This window comes from Mesoplodon bidens (assembly GCF_964165515.1).
Source record: "Mesoplodon bidens genome assembly, chromosome: 13".
NCBI lineage: Eukaryota > Metazoa > Chordata > Mammalia > Artiodactyla > Ziphiidae > Mesoplodon > Mesoplodon bidens.
In genome coordinates, this window is record NC_138169.1 from 30,421,492 (window position 1) to 30,442,868 (window position 21,377).

Sequence of the window (21,377 nt, forward strand, 5' to 3'; positions counted from 1 at the left end):
AACATGTCCTTCTACAGAAGAATTGTCTAAATTTCCAGTGTTGCCACTAGGATTACACGAGCTGAATTTTCAAGAGTGAGTGAAAAAAAAATCAAGATTAAAAAATAGGGGACAACTGGACTTCCAATATCTCCACCAAAGGAAATTCTAATATCACACTGTCCCATCGACAAGAACACAGTCACAATAGGCGTTAGGGCTTTGACTGCTTTTTGGAAAGGGTTGAGCTACTGTTTCTGATTCACATGCAGGTGCCACTTGGACACACACTTTTGTTACCCCTCATCTTTTTTTGTAAATAAAAAATCACAAGCTATGAACAGCCGACAGTTCCTAATGCTTTCGGAACACACGATCACTTTAATGCTGTAATGAATGTCTCAAGTTTTTCCTTAAGGGCACCAGAAAATTCACCCACCTTTTCTTCTTTTTTATAAAACTGAAAAGTTGGGGTGCAAACGATATTGCAGTCTTTCGCCAGCCCCTCACACTCATCAGCGTCCACTTCCAGGAACACCACATCCTTGTGCTTCACGGACAGGGACTGGAAAAGGGGCTTGATTGACCTGCAAGGCCTGCACCACGTGGCCGAGAAGTCCACAGCCACCAGTCTCTCCCCAGCTTCCTTCAGCGCCACCTCGAAGTCTTCCTTGCTCAGGATCACCTTCACCAGGTCCTCCTCCAGGACCTCCATGGCTTCATCTGCTGACTGCAGGTTGCCTTCTATTGGCTGGATGGTGTCTTCTAAGGACTTGGGGGTGTCACCCTCCTTGGGCAGAAAGGTTTCGACTGAGGACTTGGGGGCATCACCCTCCTTGGGCAGAATTGTTTTGGCTGAGAACTTTGGGGTGTCACACTGCTTGGATAGAATAGTTTTGGCTGAGAGCTTGTGGGCGTGGCCCTGCCTGGGCAAAATGAATTTTGCTGGAAAATTGGGGGTATTGCCCTGCTTGGGCGAGGTATTTTTTTCTGAGGAATTGGGGATGTCAGCCTGCTTGCACAGGATGGTTTTGAGTGGGGAACTGGGGGTGTCACCCTGCTTTGGTGAAGTGATTTTGGCTGGGGACTTGGGGGTGTCAGCCTGCTTGGGTGAAATGATTTTGGCTGGGAAATTGAGAATGTCACCTTCTTTTGGTGGGATGGTTTCTTCTGGGAAATTGAGGGCGTCAGCCTGATCGGTTGGAATGGTTTGGGTTGGGGAATTGGGGGTGTCAGCCTGAGCGGGCAGAATGGTTTTGGCTGAGGACTTGGCGGTGTCACCCTCCTTGGGCAGAATGGTTTTGGCTGAGAGCTTGAGGGTGTTGCCCTGCTTGCGCAGAACGGTTTTGAGGGGGGAATTGAGAATTTCACCCTGTTTTGGAAGGATTATTTTTTCTGGGGACTTGGGAGTGTCACCCTGCTTTGGTGAAACGGTTTGGGTTGAGAAATTGGGGGTGCCAGCCTGACTGGGCAGAATGGTTTTTTCTGGGGAATTGAGAATGCCACCCTCATTTGGCAGGATGATCTTTTCTGGGAAATTGGGGGCATCAGCCTGCTCGGATGGGATGGTTTTTGCTGAGGAACTGAGAAAGTCACCCTGCTTGGGCAGGATGTTTTGGGTTGGGGAATTGGGGGTGTCAGCCTGCTTGAGGGGGATAGTTTGGGCTGGGGAGCTGAGGGTGTCACTGCCCTGCTCAGGTGGGAGTGTGTCCATGGCCCGTAGGACTTCAGACCGCTCCGCAGGTATGTGTTGAATGTTGCTGACCTCATGGACAAAGGCCTCCGGGGTGTGTGCTGGGACCAGGAGTGTCACATGGCTGGATAGAACCTGTAATGATGGACTTTCTGAAGAAAAGGGTAAAAAAATAAAAATGCCAAAGAAGAAACAAAAGAATTCTGATCAGCTACTCCAAGGAAGACAGGTGTCATTCTCAGAGCTCGTGAATGTAGTCTTATAACAGATGTATTCATTTGCATAATCACATTCAGCAGAAGGCCAAGCAGCATGCGATTACATGTAATCTTCATGTAGGTTTTTTGTTTAGCTACAACTTTGTCTGCTTAGTTCGACACTGCAGCCAACCCCCTTAGTGCATAGGTCCCCCTTCCCTCCCCCTTACCTGTAGCCTCACCTTCATTCATGTCTGCTTGATTGACTGGCCTCATTTCCGGTTCTTCCGGGGCTCCAGCTTCATCACTTTCCATTTCCGGTCCTTGTCGCAACCCACCCCTACTTCACAGATGCCTCATAGTGCCAGCGAGGCCATCCCCTGCAACCTTTTCCAACTGAACATCATACAAGGAGTAACAACTTGTATTCGGGTGGTGCTCACAGCCGGTTTGCCCTCTTTGTTCTCACGAAGGTCCTCCTTGACAGTTTCACGACAGCCTGGGTTTGGGGGCTGCTCTGTGCGTGAGGCTGTGCCCAGTGCCTGAAATGAATTCACAGCCATTATTTCCTATGACACAACACACCACTGAGGTAAGCCCCATTATGATCCCCACTTTACAAGTGAGAAAACTGAGTCTTAGAGAAGTTATGTGACCTGCTCAAGGTCTCAGAGCTCATGGGGGGGCAGGTTCCGAGCCCACACTCAGAACACTGGGCTGGGCTGGGCTGGGCTGCTTGCCGGATGCCCTGGCCAGGGTGGGTAACTTGAGACCACCTCTCCTGCCCTCTCCCTCTAGGATCCCCAGCTCCTGCTTTCTCTTTATGACTCACCCACCGTAACCATGAACATCCTCTTAACCATGTTACCCTCTTCTGCAAAGTCCTGCGTGCTGGTCAGATGTCCGGTTTGGACACTGGGAAGGGAGATTACGACACAGAGGGGTTCCCTAACTGAGAAGAGGCAGAAGTGAAAACATCGCCCCCATCCATGTTGACCAAGAACCAAGAGAACAGTACCTGTGTCCCCTCTCCAGGTAGAAACCTCAGCACGGACACAGATTAGATGTGTTCAGAGGGAAGCTGGAAGCAGAGGAGGATTTGCCTCCTGCTCCATCTGGAAGACCAGGGAGGGCCCACATCCATGTGGACTCCCCATCCACATGGCAGCATGGGTCACAGGCAGATTCTTGGGCCAGGGGTCAGGAAGTCCTCACACCCCGGGGGTGGGGCCGTGAGTGTTCTAAGACCAGAGAACCAGTAGAAGCTCAAGGAAGAACAAAGAAGCCACAGTGGAGGTGGATCTGCGGCCAGAGGCAAGGAACAGAGGCACAGGCTTGAACAGTGGGTGACAGCACGGGGCCCCAGCCCTAGACAGGATCTACCAACCTTAGCAGTTCCCAGTTCAGGGACCAGGCCAGACCAGCCACTTCACATGGGGACTCAGCAAGAGGTAGAGGGCTCAGGGACAGCTCATCCACACAGCCTTATGCACCCACATATTATGGAGAGGGTAGGAATCAGGAAGACTGAGCTGCCACCAGAATAAAACCATGTTCCTTAGACTGAAATTCCACAAATGGGCAGACTGAATTCCAGGCCCCTGCTCCTCACCATCCCTCCCAAAATTCTTCTGAGATTAGGCTCATGGGGAAGAGTAGACGCCTTGTAGGAAAATTTTAAAGTCTCATTATATCTGCACATCTTAATAAAAATGAGGAAATTTGTGACCCCATGACACTCGTACTTGGGGATCTGAGTTGTGTTTTAGGTTCGGCAGAGTTTTTCCAATTATTTCGACTCTTGATTCTGAAATTCAGATGGATTCCAGGCAACTTGAAATATTGATGCTGCTGAATAATTTTCACTCAACTTGTCATAAAACGTGTTTTTTTACTTTCAGCACAAGCTTATCCCCAAATTGCTCATGAACCCTTATGTCAGTTGTGGTTCTGTCAGTGAAACAATCAGCTATTTTAGGCATAGAAAGTTTTGTCTAATCAGAAAATAGCTGGAAATGCTGCTTTTGGGTGAGGTGTCCAGGAATGATTCCCAGAAATAGGAACAATGCCGCAGAACTGGCCTGCCAGGGGGGCTGCGACCTCCTTTTGAAGGATAGCAACCACGCAGGCCAGGTGGTCAGGAGCAGGGGCCCCAGCCACTGGTGGCAGAGAAGGCTGGGCCCAGGTGAGGGGGATTTGTCACCACAGGTGACAGAGCTGGAATTTTATTTAATTTGCAATGGGTGTCCCAGAAAGTTTTGAGGAACATGATCTGATATGCATTTTAGCAGATTCACTGTTAGCATTTATTCAACCATAGATTTGAGGGCCAAAGACAGAATTCAAAGAGATCTGTTAAGAAACGATTGCATAGTTGAGAGAGGACATATTGAAAGCCTCAACTGGGACAGTGGAAAAGAGGGTTCAGGGTTGGAGAAATTCCAGACATAGAATTTACATTGTTCGATAAATGCTTGAGAGGAGCTGAAATTGAACCTCGAATGTGGAGCCTGGGCAGCTGGGAGAAAGCAGTGCATGAGACACACAGGTAACAGGGGAACGGGCCTGCATGCCCAGAGGGGCATCATACCAGAGGCAGGACACCCACCTGGCAGCTGGAAATCAAGGTCTGATCTCCGAAGAAAAGTCAGGCCAGACCACCATGTGGAAGACAAACACCCAGAGGTGATAGCTGAAATCCTAAGATTGCAGGGGATCATTAGGAAGGGGTGTCAGTGGAGGAGCGTTAGGAGCACGGATTTGCAGGAAGCACCTGCATTTGAGCAGGTATGTGTAAAGGGGGAGGAGCCAGGGGAGCCTTGGAGCCCAGGCCAGAGGCCAGAGAAGGAGCATCAGGTGGTAAACCAACAGCCTCGGGTGCCCTTGGGGAAGTGGGGGGAGTGAGAAGAAAGAGGGCAGTGGTGGGGCAATTAGGTACCTAAATTCAGGTGGGGAGTGAATAGAAGGTCGCAGTTCTCCCTTAAGAATTCAATTAGTGTGAAGGAAAGAGAGGGTAGCTTGATGGGGAAGAGGAGAAGGACTGTAGTTTATCAAACCTAGAGACAATTTATGCGTATGTGTAAGTGAACAAGAGGAGAAAACAGTGCAGAGTGAATTTTAAGATGGAAGCAAAAAAAAAAAAAAAAAAGCTTGGGACATGCTTTAGAAGTGAGTTGGGATCCTTTTCTGAAGGAGCAAAAAAGGAGAGAATAGGTACAAATCCGGAGAAAACTCAAGGTAAAGGTGAGCAGAGAACACTAGCCACCCTTGGGTCATCCGGGCCCACCTGGGGACAGGATTTGGGGACTGGGTTCTCTGAAGGAATTCAGTGCCTCGGGCCCTGTAAAGTCAGACTTGTCAGACGCTGATCCAGAAGCCATTTCAAAAAGCCAGTGAAGAACTTGAGTCCCGGCTGAATGATGGGGTCAATGTCAAAGTCAGGGACAAGGAAAAGATACATGAAGCAGTCTGAGCAGTGGGTGGAGGGTCAGCACACCCGCAGCTGGGATCAGGTAATAGTTGAGTGAAATCTCGTTAATCGTGATTCAGCTCTGCCAGCCTGAGCTGCTTAATCCTTGGGTCCCCGGCCAGCACCTCCTCCTGAGATGCACGAGTGGTAGCCTGGCCTCAGCACGGTGGGGGGCTGTCCTGCTCCCCAACTAAGTAGACCTCAGAAGGCCAGCTGAACCCTCTGTGCTCCTCCTGCACAAATGAGAACAATCTTGCATCCTTCTCAGATTCATGTTGTGGATAAAATGAGATACAGTTTGAAAGGATTTAGCTCACAGGAAGCATTCAGTGAATGTGGATTTCCTTTCCTTCATTCTTGTATTTTTACAGTCCTTATAATGAGAGTAAAGAAAGGGGAAAACAGAAAGTCGTCAAAGGTACAAACTTCCAGTTAGAAGATATATGAGTCCTGGGGATAGAATGGACAGTGTGGTGATGATAATTAATAACACTATGTTGCGTATTTGAACGTTGCTAAGACAGTAGATCTTAAAAGTTCTCAGCACGAGAAAAAAAAATTGTAACTATGTGAGGTGACAGATGTTAACTAGACTTATTGGGGGCGATCATTTCCCAAGATGTACGAATATGGAGGCATTACTGTACATTTGAAACTGTTGTGTTAATTATACTTTAATTTAAAAAGTTAAATTTGGGACTTCCCTGGTGGCACCGTGGTTAAAAATCCGCCTGCCAATGCAGGGGACACAGGTTCAAGCCCCGGTGCGGGAAGATCCCACATGCCACGGAGCAACTAAGCCCACGTCACAACTACTGAGCCTGTGCTCTAGAGCCCGCGAGCCACAACTAGTGAGCCTGCGTGCCATAACTACTGAAGCCTGTGCGCCTAGAGCCCATGCTCCGCAACAAGAGAAGCCACCACAGTGAGAAGCCCGCGCACCTCAATGAAGAGTAGCCCCCGCTCACTGCAACTAGAGAAAAGCCCGCATGCAGCAGTGAAGACCCGACACAGCCAAAAATTTTTTTTAAAAAGTTTATTAACAAAAATGTTAATTTTTTTAATTAAAAAAGACAGGAGAAGATAACAAAAGCTAGCCATTTGACTTCTGCCTCTCTTACCTGTCTATGGTCGTAGGCGACTTACTAACCTCCTGGGCCTCGGTTTCCTCATCTGTAGAATGGAGAGAAAAATAGTATCTGCCTGATAAAGGGGGTTGTGAAAATAGAATGAGGTCATATGATGTAAAACACCTGGGACAGTAGCTGGAGCAAAGCAGGTCGCTAAATTCGTGTTTGCTCTCGTTTACGAGCACCTGCTCCATGCCGGGACCAGAAGAGGTGCTTTCTGTCAAGTGAAACCCATAAAGCCCACTCAGGAGGCACTTAGGACGACGACGTCTGTGTACACAGGGCCCTGCTGGCTGCCCGGAGCCCCCATGGGCAGCCCTCTTCACACGCATGTTCTCCTTGAATCCTGAGGACACACCTGCAGGGTAGATGCTATGGCTTTATATGGTGGATATCATACCTTGTATGACACCTCGGGGGCAGATGTTTTCAGAATTCAGAATTTTGTTTGGAATGTATAACAGTAATATGGTGCATCTATTACAGAACATGCAGCAGAGTCAGGGATCGAATCCTACAAGCAAACAGCAGGAATTGTGCAACCGAATGTGCAGACATTCCCCCTTCACCCACCCCTGGTTGGATAAGTAACTATAAATAGGATCACATCAGTTCAGGTCTGGTTTTATGGCCAAATGAGTCCGTATCAAACTTAAGAAAAAGTCCCTTCCAAAGCTTTTGGGATATGAATTATTTTCTGCATTTTATATGTGAGGAAACTGAAGCTTAGAGAGATTGACCTTCCAAACCCTCCCACAGCCAGCAAGTTACTTAAAACAATTATTCAACCGAACATTATAATAAGAAAAAGACAAACTTGGTAAAACTTAAAATATTTATTAGTATGAATCAGTGTGTGTTAAACCAAAAATAACAGATACAGTTGGGCAATGTGGAGGGCAATGCTTTACTACAGAATATAAGGTGGGAAGGTCCTAATGTCTGCAGCGGCGTCTTCTATACATGAGAACTGGGTCCAGCCCAGACAGAAGCCCTTTACAAAAACACGAGAAAGGGAGCAGTTTACACAACTGAGCGGTGACAATGGATCACTGGGTCTGGTTTCACGGTTAAACCAGAACCTAATAGGTCTGAATGAGGCTTGGAGTCCTTTTATTTATGAGCCCACTCTTTCTTCAAGTTGCAATGAGCATGGCAGAGCAGGGAGAAGCAGGGCCCCTGAGGGGAGCCCGTTTCAGCCATCATAGGCCACGTTCCCTGATCTCAGGGGGCATACTGTGGTCACCCGAGCCTCCCTCGGTCCTCGGTGGGTCCCAGCCCTTTGCTTGGCTAAAGGCTGGCTTTAGGTCTTCAGCCGTCTATGGTTTGCAAGGGAAGTCATCTTTATTTAGCGCCCTGATGTACCACTTTCCACTATGAAAATGGCAGGTCAATTATGTGCGTACGTAAGATGTTTGCATGACCCCACTGCCATTTTAGAGATTCCCACCGGGAAATAATCCCTCTGAGAGCCCGTGCCTGCGTTACATGACACAGAGTCATGAGCCAGACTCAGCCAGTGAAATGGATCACATGTCGGCATAACAAATATGAAATCATATTTACACATATACACACATGTACCGCACAGGAGAGGAAGGAAAACAGAGGAAAAGAGCACATTTGGGGAAATTGGGTAAAGGATGCTGCTTGACATTTTGGAGCAACAGTAATTTCCAGGCCTTTACATGATATTACGTGGTTATAGTTCAAAGATTAGAACAGCCAGAAAGTACTCTCAAGGCAAAATAAAGGAAGATCAGAAAGCCTCCTTGTGGACAAGGCTTGAGCACCTATCTTCAGGGAAGACGCCGTGATCCTGTGAATGTGTGTGTGCCCAAGTGCCATCTACTCTTTCTACCAATTGCTCCAAGGACTGACTATAGACACATTGTCGCCTGATGGCTTGAATAGTTAAGGCCATTACAGGAAGGCAAAAGAGTGGTTCCCACCCTCGTGGGCTTCTGAAATCAAGTCATGGGCTCATGGGTGGGTAGCTTGCTGGTTAAGACCGGCTGTTTTATGCAAGATGCGAGCATTGAAGACTTGCTGGGCTGCATACCTCCTTAGCTAGGCAACCTTGTCTAGAGACAAGCCCAGGTCCTTGGGGACAGCTGGATGAGGAAAGATTCCAAAATAAGCCTACATTACACCTGAAATTAGGTCATTTGAATTTGCAACCCACATTTTTTTTAACTTTGGAAAGAGGCAAGATAATCGCTTGGCCTGCAAGCAGAATCACAGTAGCTCATAATAGTGACAAGGTGAAGAAAACCCTAAAAATCCCTGCAAAGGCCCTGCCAAGATGTCCACGTGCCAATTGCTAACAGTTTTTGAGGAACCCATCTGGGAGAGCTAAGAGGCACTCTTGAACCAAAAATAAGTGTTTCCAGCGTTCATGTCCTAAGATTGTCAAGTTACTCTTGCAAGCTGGATGAAGCGGTAAGAACATCAAACTGACAACACATTCTCGAGTTTAAAAAACCTAAATCTGAGATTTCGACCTATTTTCTTGATTGCAGTCCACATGAAGAAATGTGAACTCGGCCCTGGCCTCTCAAGGACTCTCGCTTTTTTGGATGGCAGCCTCAGCGTCCCCGCCCATCCAGGGCTCAGGGGCAGAGCATGGCAGGACTCAAGCACGGTTACTGAAAGTTCGAGGTTTTTACTCAGCTTATGATCTCTTCCCTGATCTTTACATTGTAGGTTTTCAATTAATGTTTGTTGAGCCTTGAAGGTACCAGCTGGCCCTGATGCCATACTGCGTGATCAACCACATCTCACCCCCAAAAAAGGCACCAATCTGAATAGCCTCCAAGAATCACCTCCCAACATGAGCCCTCATAGGAAACCAAATGCTTCTTGATCCCAGGTTTTTATGAAAGTTAGAATGGAAACAGGATTTGAATTTTCAATGGGGATAGCTTTTCCTCCTTTCCGTGCCTTCTTTCCTTTCCTTCCATTGGATTCAGACATCTTTAATTAATTGAGCAAACAGGAAACCTGAAAAGGGAGGGTTCACTGAAGTTTGTTCTCAGCCAACTGGCATTCCAGGGTTGGCCCTCTGGTTAGCCTTAATACCCACACCCCCAAAGCTTGGCATCTTCTTAAAGACTTTCTTTGATTTTGCAGTTTTGGGGGGTCTAGAATCTTAATGTGCTGGTACTTCCTCTGGCTGGCTTTCCTGTAACCTATTATTCATTGACATTATTAGAAGTTTGCCCTACAATTTAGATTCAAACATCCTCCAGGTAATTTGTTCCCCGGATATGACACTATGACAAACTCTCTTAGTAAAATAATACTCTGTGTGAAACTTCCCTAAGAGAGTGGGAATTTATTACTGTGGAAGTGATGCAAACCAGGTGGTCTCTGGAATAATATTTATACCCTGCGTTTGTCACAGTTTACACAGTAGTGACTCCAATGACTTCCAAACCAGGCCTCCAAATCCCAGAATGACATGATATATTGTAGTCAGATTTGGTTGGTTGGTTTATATGACCAAAACTTAGAAAAATGTTCATCAAGTAAAAGTCACAGATGTAGATAAAAGTTCCTAATACATCTTTCTCCACTTTCATAACAGCGCAAGACTACAGCAGATGGTCCAATTACACTCCACTGAAAGGGAAATTCCATGAACCTTTCAGTGGAGGTTGGTTGAGTAATTAAGGCAATGGCACTGAAGAAGTTCCTGAAATTTGGTTAGAAACATAGGAAATCAGAGTGGAACACCAGTTTAGAATCTCACACGCATAAGCCAGTAAGACTTTTGTACAAATTTAAGAATATTTTGAGGCTTTTAACAAAAAAACTCAACTATAATTAATACCTAAATCCATTCCCTCTGAGTGAATTTCACGCACCAAAGGCCCTTTTCTGGCAGTGTGGTGGTTTTTCCCAGAGTTTTGTAGAATCCTTTTCCAGGGATGTTCCCTGCCCTGTTCCCTGCGGGTCTCACCTCCCTCTGAGCCAGGGGCCAGGCCACTGAGGGTGGGAGGCCCCCGCAGCAGTGCACGGAGAGGGGAGCTCCGGCCTCTTCAAGCACAGGGGACCCCAGCCCCAGGTCAGCAGCACCGCCGGCCGGCCTGCGAGGTTGGCTTCAGTTTGATTGTTCCGTTGTTTCCGTTTTCATGGGGGTCCAGCGGTGGGATCTGGCGACCTGGAAGGAACGGAGGCCAAAGTTGAGTTCCTGTTCCCAGCCAACCCCACCCTGCTTCCACTTCTCCAGTCATGTGTGGGTTGCACGTGAGGCAGAGGGGCTGTGGTATTAGCTCTTTCCCCCTCTCCCTCAGCTGTATGAAGTCAAGCTCAAGCGTAGAAAGTTAAGGAAAAGTAAAAGCAGCTTTCTGATAATAAGCATTTCCCTGGAGGTGGAAGCCCTGCTCCAGAGCCGGCATCCCTCTTCTCTGCACAAACAGCGGCCACTGGTTCCTCCCAGCCTTCCCCCGCATCCACCACCGGAATGAGCCCCTTCTCAGCTCCTAGTGAGGCCTCATCTTTGTGCTTCTAAAAACAGACCTGGCTTGGGAATTGTGATGGTCCCAGTAACATCACGTATTAACACTGAGCTCCTGTCCTTCATCCTGCCAACGCACTTAGAGCATTAACTGGAAAGCCTTTGGAGACATTCTTCACAGGAAACAGTATCTTAAGTGTCATTCACAAGTAATCTTATTTTAATTTAGAGAATTAGCGGAGAGTCTCTGCTAACAAATCCAAAGTAAAAATTAAACAGGTAGTGGAGGGGGATAGGGTGTCGTAGTTAAAGAGTATGTGTTTTGTTTTTTGTGGGTTGTTTTTTTTTTGGGGGGGGAGATGATAAAGAAATTCTAAAGCTGTGCTGATGGGTGCACATAAAAAACACTGAATTGTACATTTGGGTGAAATGTATAGTATGTGAGTTTTGTCTCAATAAAGCTGTCTTCTAAAAAGGCAATGGAATATGGAAATAACAAATATTTGTGTAGAACCTCACAGTTAAAAGATTTTCACAGGCACATCTTCACTGGGTCCTGTGAAGCTGTGAAATGACTGTTATGATTACCATTTTACTATTAACTGGAGCACTCAGGCTACACCTGAAGGTCATTACCAAGGGGCACAGGTGGCTCTCTGATTATAACCTACATCTTGACTTTCTGATGGATCCCAAAGCCTGTGTCCCTCCCACTCTACCACGATAGCTCTTGATGCTACTTTTCTAACCCCCATGGAAAAGGCATGAAACACGAGCTCTAAAACAGGGATTTAAAAAAATCAGCTAATTAGGGCATCAGTTACTAGGTAACCAGTAATTAGAGATGGAAGGGAAATTAGTTCCAAGACAAAGCCCTTCCATGCAAGTGGATGCCCTAAGGACCATAAAGAGAGTCAAAACGCCCAGGAAGAGGTGCATTTTCACAAGGGTGGAAATCGTCAATTTCACAGGTATTAATGCGTTGTGTAGATTGGGTGGTATGGCCACTCATCAAAGCTCAAGCATAAAGATTAAGGTCATTGGCAATTACCCAAAATTCAAAATTCGTGGTAGAGCTCTTATCCGCTTACGGGGCAGACATGAAGGCTGGAGGGATTTCTGCAGCTACTGCTTCTGCCAATCTGTGTCCTCCACAAAGCTGTACAAAGCTTCGGCAGGCCATTCTCCAAACAGTTCTATCCTAATCCAGAAGCAAGTATGCACCTTCCTGTTCTGGACACGCTGTGTCTGTTTTATTAGTCATAAGAAAAGGGAAGGAAACAAAATGCCTCTCCTACTTTGTCGATCTTAAGTGATAAATAGAGGGGAAAGTTCCCAGTGACTACCAGTACTCTGATATATTTAGGTCAGATCTTCCCGGTCAAGTGTTCCATACGCCTCCAGAGAAAGTGATGTGTTTTGGAGGATGGTAGTGTCAAGTTATAGCATTACTGATGTTCTTTCTTTATTTATTTATTTGAAGTATAGTTGATTTACAATCTTGTGTTAACTTCTGCTGTACAGCAAAGTGATGCAGTTACACATACATATATATACATTCTTTTTCATATTCCTTTTCATTATGGTTTATCACAGGATATTGAATATAGGTCCCTGTGCTGTACAGTAGGACCTTGTTGTTTATCCATCCTATGTATAATAGTTTGCCTCTGCTCATCCCAAACTCCCAGTCCTTCCCCCTCCCTCCCCCCACCCCCCCCCACCCCTTGGCAACCACAAGTCTGTTCTCTCCGTCTGTGAGTCTGTTTCTGTTTCATAGATAAGTTCATTTGTGTCATATTTTAGATTCCACACACAATTACTTACTTAAGTTGTTTAAATTAACATTTCGGATGCCTCTTGAGAGTGTTAGGAGCTGTAATAGGGGCTTTTGCATCTGAAATATTTTGGGACAAAACTATAATTCTGACCGGTGCGTGCCGCTGCCCTAGTTAACTAGTCAAGTACTGTTTACCGATCAGTTTTGACTACATCAAGATCAGTATCCTACACTCACATCAACCTCATGGTATTCTTAAGTTGTTAACTCTAAAGTTAGCAAAATAGCATTAAGCGGTAAGCCCTCCTATATGTGACCGATTCCACACGCCAAGTGTCATAAAGTTTCATAAGTTTTTTCCTAGGAAAAGTACCTCACATATAGAAAAAGCTCATCCAGAAGATTAAAGTCACAAAAGTGGAGTGAAGAGCTAGAAAGGGCAATGCCGGAGCGGCCCATCCCATCCCATCCGCACCCTCCTTTGTCCCCATTCCTCCTCCTCTTCCCTGGCCCTCACTTCTCTCCTCAGCAGGTCAGTGGGACAAGGTCTGGGAGCAAGATTAGGTAACACCCGAGGCAGCCCCTCAAGGAGATGCCCCTCTTGTTTTGTTTTGTTTTGTTTTTGCGGTACGCGGGCCTCTCACTGTCGTGGCCTCTCCCGTTGCGGAGCACAGGCTCTGGACGCGCAGGCTCAGCGGTCATGGCTCACGGGCCCAGCCGCTCCACAGCATGTGGGATCTTCCCGGACCGGGGCACGAACCCATGTCTCCTGCATTGGCAGGCAGACTCTCAACCACTGCGCCACGAGGGAAGCCCCCCCCTCTTATTTGTTTTAAACTGTGAGCAACGTTTCTGAATCAGTGTCGACCCCGGCTTCTGAGAGGAGCCAGGTTCTGTTTATCTTCAGAACATCCCAAGTCTCACTGAATAGAACAAAATATTTCTCCGAGACAGAATCACTGCAGTTTGTTTACATATTTGGGTTCCATGTAAAATTTTGAGAAAAGGGCTGTTCTGCTAAAAAAAAAAAAAAAAAAAAAAAGTAAAAACTGCTGATCCAAAACACCTTTGAGGTCATCTGCACTGGAATGTGAATTAAAGGCTTAGGTTGGTGTCCTGGGACACATCAAGGCATCTTTATAGGTATCATGACACTTGTTTCTAGGTTTTGTTCTTGAGAATTGAGTTGCCCAAACCTTTTAGTCATGTCCAATTTTGTCATCATCGTGTACATGTGGATAAAATCTTTGCATCATGGTCAACTGGAAAATGTTCTTTACAAATGTAGCAATCTCTCATTGAAAACTGCCCTCCTGGGGGAACATAATAGATTTCATGGTTCCCCAATGAAGAGGGAAGGTGCTAACTAGCCGTGTGGCTCCAAGTACATCATTATAGTAACTGCTTCCCTTTAAGGAATAAAGAGCTGGTATTACAGCCTTAAAATTCTATTTTAATACCAATAAAAAGACATTTTCACACTTGTTCTGTGAATAAAGTTTCTTCAGTAACTCCTTAAAAAAAAACAAAAAGAATTACTGCAGTTTCCTTAGACTTTGTGTTTCTCATCTGGTGGAAGGAGTTTTGAGATCTGAGTGAGGCTGTTCCAGGTGAGTGAATTCAGACATGCTATCTGCTGTCTCCAAGACGGCCTTTCCTCACCTACAAAAGGAACACGGGAAGTAGCCCGACAACCACCACGCATCACAGACGCTGTGGCTAATGTGCCAGGAACCCAAGACAATGGGCGGGTCCCCAGCATCCCAGGCTCTGGATGCAGCTACGTATCAACCCCTGCCTCCCCCTCCGCGCAGTGGATGCTTAGGGTTCAGTTACTACGACAGGGCCCATCCTGCTCTTCTCCTAAATACTCAGCCGCGGAGGGGCCCACACGTTCCAGCTTCAAACAGTAAGAAGAAAGGAAGCGCTTCCATTTTCAGGCAGAGAAAGGAAAGCCGGGCCCTAACAACGACACAAGCATCTTAAAAAGTGCAGGAAGCCACCAGCGCTGTGAAAACACACCAAGAACTCGGATCTTGTGGTCTGAGTTATTTGGAACTTACTCAAAGCTTAAATGCACTTACACAATAGCATAGTTCCAGAAAATGCCATAGCGTTTGGTACCAAGGTGATCACCTTGGAACACTGTTGAATCAGTATTAATTACATGGGCACAGGATTGGACAAAAATATACACGCAAACATCTGAAAGAAACATCACTGCATGTTTCTGCTCTTATAAAATGCCCTCTAAGTACACAACCTCCAAACAGCTCGTTCTGGAGTATAAATCCTATGGCAGGGTGTTTATTTTAATAAGGTTTGGATTGTGTAAGATTCTGCTTGGGAAAAGTTAAGACTTTTTTTTTTTTTTTGGAGTTCCGTTTTCCTGAAAGTTGATAGCCCAGAGAAAAAGCAGGTTTAATAAATGATTCCTCAAGAATTCAATATGTGAGAAAACAAACTCCACGCCTATCAACTGTATCGTGGCTCTGGACTGGGGCTGTAATGCTTTTACACACAACAAAAATAAAACAGCAGGCTCAGCTGCAGCTGTCTTCTCGCCCTGTGTAGTGACCAGCCGCTTTCTGCACAGGCCTGGAGTCCTCCCTGACAAGTCGCTGTTTGCATTCTTCCCTCTTATCCCAGTCCCAGGATTTATGAGGCTCAGCTTTGTTTGGTTGGTGTTAGAGGTGCTGGTACTTGCCCTGTCACTTCCATTTCTTGATCCTGATTTTCTGAATCATCCAGAGACCAAGTTTACCAGGACCTGGCAGTCTTTGCCCTTGATCATGACCTCCACGCCTCTCCATTTAGAGGGGGGTTTCTATGGCCCACTGAGGTGCTCACAATCATGGGACCCTGCCCTAGAAATAGAGTGGGGCAGGTGACACATGCATGACACGAGGTCATCCTCTGAACCGTCCCTTTGCTGTCGTAAAGAAGACAATATTGAGATTATGAGATGACCTGGAACATTAGAGTCTAGACCTCGGAAGGTGCTAACATTCTGTGCAGGACCAGCATGGCTTAGGATTCAGGAAGTGGATTCAGCCGGAGGCTGGCAGAAAATCCAGGTCAGGGATAATGAGAGCCTTAATTTGGGTGCAGTGGAGAGAAGTAGAAAACAGGGGTGGAAGGAGAACCGTAGGAAGACACCTGGCAGACGTGACAATTGATTGGATGTGGGAGGGTGAAGAGACGGGGGAGGAAAACTGAAGTTCAAGTCTAGGAGCCGCGGGAATGGTGATGCCCCAGCAGAGAAGGAAGGGAGGGGGCAGATCACCACTGGCCATTGGTCCAAAATGGCAAACGGCCTCAGCATGGAGGGGCTTAAGTTACGCGAAGATCATCAGGCTTCCTTACCATTCAGAGGCATCGTTTCCTTTTATTTATTTATTTTAATTAATAGACTATATTTTGGGGAAGGGAGGTAGCTTTAGGTTTACAGAAAAAATTGAGCATAAAGTTCAGAGAGTTCCCATACACTCCTCCTCCTAACTCCCAATTTTCTCTATTTTAATGTCTTGCAGGAGTGTGGAACATTTATTACAATTGATGAGCCACTACTGAGCATTAAGTGAAGTCCATGGTTTCCATGAGGGCTCACTCTTAGTGCTGTACATTCTATGGGTTTTGAGAAATGTATAATGACATGTAGCCACCATCACAGTATCACACAGAATAGTTTCACTGCCAGAAAAGTCCCCGAGCTCCACCTATTCATCCCTCCCTCCTTCCCGCCCCTAGCCCCTGGCAACCACGGATCGTTTTACTGTCCCCACAGTTGTGCCTTTTCCAGAGTGTCATACAGTTGGAATCATACAGTATGTAGCCTTTTCAGACTGGCTTCTTTCACTTGTAAATATGCATTTAACATTCTTCCATGTCTTTTCATGGCCTGATAGCTCATTTCCTCTTATTGCTGGAAAATATTCCATTGTGTGGATATATCCCTTTTAATTTTTTAGTTTAACATTTAAAAATTATAAGACGCAAAAAAAAAAAAAAACCACAAGCCACAAAGAACAAATCTAATAAGCTAGACTTCATCAAAATGAAAAACTTCTGCTCTTCCAAAGACGTTGTCAAGAAAGTGAAAACCCAAGCCACAGCCTGGGAGAAAATATTTGAAAGACAATTATCTGATAAAGAGCATGTATCCAAACTATATAAATAATCTTTAGAACCCAATAATAAGAAAACAACTCAATACAAAACGGGCAAAAGTTGAACAGACACTTCCCCAAAGAAGACACAAGGATTGTGAACAAGCACATGAAAAGGCACTCAACATAATCTGTCGTTAGGAAGATGGACGTCAAAACCGTAAGGAGAGAGTCTTTTGCAAGGAGCCCGCGAGGGGGGTTGGCGCGCGCTAAACGGGAGAAGCACTGGTTTGAGAAAAGCATGGGTCGCAAGTACACATTGGGACCCTGCCATTAATGGAGGGGAAAAGCGGGGAGACGCCAGCAGATTCCATCCTGTAAGCTGGTAGGAAGCCTGAAGGCTTGATGGGATTCCAGTGTGATAGGAGGCAAGGACATGCTTCAGGACCCCGGAGGAAGATGGCGGAAGAGTAAGACGCGGAGATCACCTTCCTCCCCACAGATACATCAGAAATTCATCTACACGTGGAACAACTCCTACAGAACACCTACTGAACGCTGACAGAAGACCTCAGACCCCCCAAAAGGCAAGAAGCTCCCCACATACCTGGGTAGGGCAAAAGAAAAAAAGAATAAACAGAGACAATAGGATAGGGACGGGACCTGCACCAGTGGGAGGGAGCCGTGAAGGGGGGAAGGTTTCTACACACTACAAGCCCCTTCGCGGGCGGAGACTGTAGGTGGCGGAGGGGGAAAGCTTCGGAGTAGCGGAGGAGAGCACAGCAACAGGGGTGCGGAGGGCAAAGCGGAGAGATTCTGGCACAGAGGACCGGTGCCCTCAGGCACACACCAGCCCGAGAGGCTTGTCTGCTCGGCCGCCGGGGCGGGCGGGGCTGGGAGCTGAGGCTCGGGTATCGGCTTTCAGTCGGAGCGCAGGGAGAGGACTGGGGCTGGCGGCAGGAAGAGAGCCTGAAGGGGTTAGTGCACCACGGCTAGCCCGGAGGGAGTCCGGGGAAAGGGTCTGGAGCTGCTGAAGAGGCAAGAGACTTTTTTCCCTTTTGTTTCCTGGTGCGCGAGGAGAGGGCATTAAGAGGGCTGCTTGGGGAAGCGCCGGAGACAGGCACGAGCCGCGGGTAAGGCACGGACCTCGGAAACGGGCGTGGGCCGCCGCCGCCGCCGCCGCCCGCCGCCGCGGCCCGCCGCCGCCGCTGCTGCCGCCGCCGCGGGGCCTGTGTGCGAGCGCGGGTCACTGTCCGCCCCGCCTTCCGGGGGGCCTGTGCACCCCGCCACTGCCGGGGTCCCCGAGACCCGGGGACGGCTTTCCCGGGAAAGCGCACGGAGCGCCACGGGCTGCTGCAACGTCACGCCGGCCTCTGCCGCCGCAGGCCCGCCCCACACTGCGCGCCCCTCCCTCCCCTCTGCCTGAGTGAGCCAGAGCCCCCGAATCAGCGGCTCCTTTAAACCCGTCCTGTCTGAGCGAAGAACGGACGCCCTCCGGCGACCTACGCGCAGAGGCGGGGCCAGGTCCAAGGCTGAGACCCGGGAGCTGTGAGAGCAGAGGCAGGGAAATCTCTCTGTGCAGCCTCGGAGGCAGCGGATTAAAGCTCCACGGTCCATTTGATGTGCCCTGCGTCTGTGGAGTGCATGAATGGACAGCGAATCATCCCAAATTGAGGAAGTGGACTTTGAGGACAAGATTTAAGACTTTCCCCCCTTTTCCTCTTTTTACAACGAATTATTCCAAATTAAGGAGGTGGACTTAGAGAGCAAGATTTCAGACTTCTCGCCCTTTTCCTCTTTTTACAACGAATTATCCCAAATTGAGGAGGTGGACTTGGAGAGCAAGATTTTTGATTTTTCCCCCTGCTCTCTTTTTGTGAATGTGTATGTGTAATCTTCTGTGTAAGATTCTCTCTGTATAGCTTTGCTTCCACCATATGTCTCAGGGTTCTATCGGTCCGGTTTTTTTTTTTTTTTTCAATAATTACTTTCTAATTTTAATAACGCTACTATATTTCATACTTTATTTTACTTTACCTGCTCTTTCTTTTTTTCCTACTCTCCCTTCCTCCCTCCCTCCCTCCGCTCCTCCTTTCCTTCTTTCTTTTTCTTTCCTCCCTCCCACCCTTCTTCTTTCCACTTTCTTTTTCTTTCCTTCCTCCCTCCCTCCTCCTGTCTTTCTTCCTTTCCTTCCTCCCTCCCTCCTTTCTTTCCTTCTTTCTTTCCATCCTTCCTCCCTCCCTCCCTCCTTTCTTTCTTCCTTCCTTCCTTCCTTCCTTTCTTCCCTTCTTCCTTTCTTTCCCTCTTTCTTTCTTCTACTAATTCTTTCTTTCTACTTTTTCTCCCTGTTACTCTGAGCCGGGTGGATGAAAGGCTCTTGGTGCTGCAGCCAGGAGCCAGTGCTGTGCCTCTGAAGTGGGAGAGCCAACTTCAGGACACGGGTCCACAAGAGACCTCCCAGCTCCACATAATATCAAGCAGCGAAAATCTCCCAGAGATCTCCATCCCAACACCAGCACCCAGCTTCAGTCAACGACCAGCAAGCTACAGTGCGGGTCACCCTATGCCAAGCAACTAGCAAGGCAGGAACACAACCCCACCCATTAGCAGAGAGGCTACCTAAAAACATAATAAGGCCATAGGCACCCCAAAACACACCACCAGACGTGGACCTGTCCACCAGAAAGACAAGATCGAGCCTCAACCACCAGAGCACAGGAATTAGTCCCCCCCACCAGGAAGCCTACACAACCTACTGAAACAACCTTAGCCACTGGGGTCAGACACCAAAAACAACGGGAACTACGGATCTGCAGCCGGCAAAAAGGAGACCCCAAACACAGTAACATAAGCAAAATGAGAAGGCAGAAAAACACACAGCAGGTGAAGGAGCAAGATAAACACCTACCAGACCTAACAAATGAAGAGGTAATAGGCAGTCTACCTGAAAAAGAATTCAGAATAATGATAGTAAAGCTGATCCAAGATTCTATTTCCATGATCCATAATCTTGGAAATAGAATAGACAACATGCAAGAAACAGTTAACAAGGACCTAGAAGAACTAAAGATGAATCAAGCATCGATTAAAAACACAATAAATGAAATGAAAAATACTCTAGATGGGATCAATAGCAGAATAACTGAGGCAGAAGAACGGATAAGTGAGGTGGAAGATAAAATAGTGGAAATAACTGATGCAGAGCAAAATAAAGAAAAAAGAATGAAAAGAACAGAGGAGAGTCTCAGAGATCTCTGGGACAACATTAAACGCACCAACATTCGAATTATAGGGGTTCCAGAAGAAGAAGAGAAAAAGAAAGGGACTGAGAAAATATTTGAAGAGATTATAGTTGAAAACTTCCCCAATATGGGAAAGGAAATAGTTAATCAAGTCCAGGAGGCACAGAGAGTCCCATACAGAATAAATCCAAGGAGAAATACACCAAGACACATATTAATCAAACTGTCAAAAATTAAACACAAAGAAATCATATTAAAAGCAGCAAGGGAAAAACAACAAATAACACACAAGGGAATCCCCATCAGGTTAACAGCTGATCTCTCAGCAGAAACCCTACAAGCCAGAAGGGAGTGGCAGGACATAATTAAAGTGATGAAGGAGAGAAACCTGCAACCTAGATTACTCTACCCAGCAAGGATCTCATTCAGATTTGATGGAGAAATTAAAACCTTTACAGACAAGCAAAAGCTGAGAGAGTTCAGCACCACCAAACCAGCTTTACAACAAATGCTAAAGGAACTTCTCTAGGCAAGAAACACAACAGAAGGAATATACCTACAATAACGAACCCAAAGCAATTAAGGAAATGGGAATAGGAACATACATATCAATAATTACCTTAAATGTAAATGGACTAAATGCTCCCACCAAAAGACACAGAGTGGCTGAATGGATACAAAAACAAGACCCATATATATGCTGTCTACAAGAGACCCACTTCAGACCTAGAGACACATACAGATTGAAAGTAAAGGGATGGAAAAAGATATTCCATGCAAATGGAAATCAAAAGAAAGCTGGAGTAGCAATTCTTATATCAGACAAAATAGACTTTAAAATAAAGACTATTAGAAGAGACAAGGAAGGACACTACATAACGATAAAGGGATCGATCCAAGAAGAAGATATAACAATTGTAAATATTTATGCACCCAACATAGGAGCACCTCAATACATAAGGCAAATACTAACAGCCATAAAAGGGGAAATCGACAGTAACACAATCATAGTAGGGGACTTTAACACCCCACTTTCACCAATGGACAGATCATCCAAAATGAAAATAAATAAGGAAACACAAGCTTTAAATGATACATTAAACGAGATGGACTTAGTTGATATTTATAGGACATTCCATCCAAAAACAACAGAATACACATTTTTCTCAAGTGCTCATGGAACATTCTCCAGGATAGATCATATCTTGGGTCACAAATCAAGCCTCGGTAATTTTAAGAAAATTGAAATTGTATCAAGTATCTTCTCCGACCACAATGCTATGAGACTAGACATCAATTACAGGAAAAGATGTGTA

At 46.5% G+C, this 21,377-nt stretch overlaps 2 protein-coding genes across 3 annotated transcripts in view; both read right to left on the reverse strand.

Annotated features, from left to right (window-relative positions):
* Positions 1-355: 355 nt before the first annotated feature.
* On the reverse strand, positions 356-2,184 carry TXNDC2 (thioredoxin domain containing 2; the record flags this gene model as incomplete). The annotated part of the gene is made up of 2 exons (XM_081252126.1): positions 356-1,824; positions 2,112-2,184. 2 exons carry the CDS (start codon positions 2,182-2,184, stop codon positions 356-358), a joined length of 1,542 nt encoding a protein of 513 aa, XP_081108252.1.
* Positions 2,185-7,289: 5,105 nt separating this feature from the next.
* The window catches only part of RAB31 (RAB31, member RAS oncogene family), a 123,987-nt gene continuing 109,899 nt past the window's right edge, over positions 7,290-21,377 (reverse strand). For both annotated transcript variants that reach the window (XM_081252445.1, XM_081252444.1), the window contains one exon: positions 7,290-10,633. In XM_081252445.1, coding sequence (XP_081108571.1) covers positions 10,539-10,633 — 95 coding nt within the window. In that variant the 3' untranslated portion in view covers positions 7,290-10,538. The remainder of the gene's footprint in view (positions 10,634-21,377) is intronic.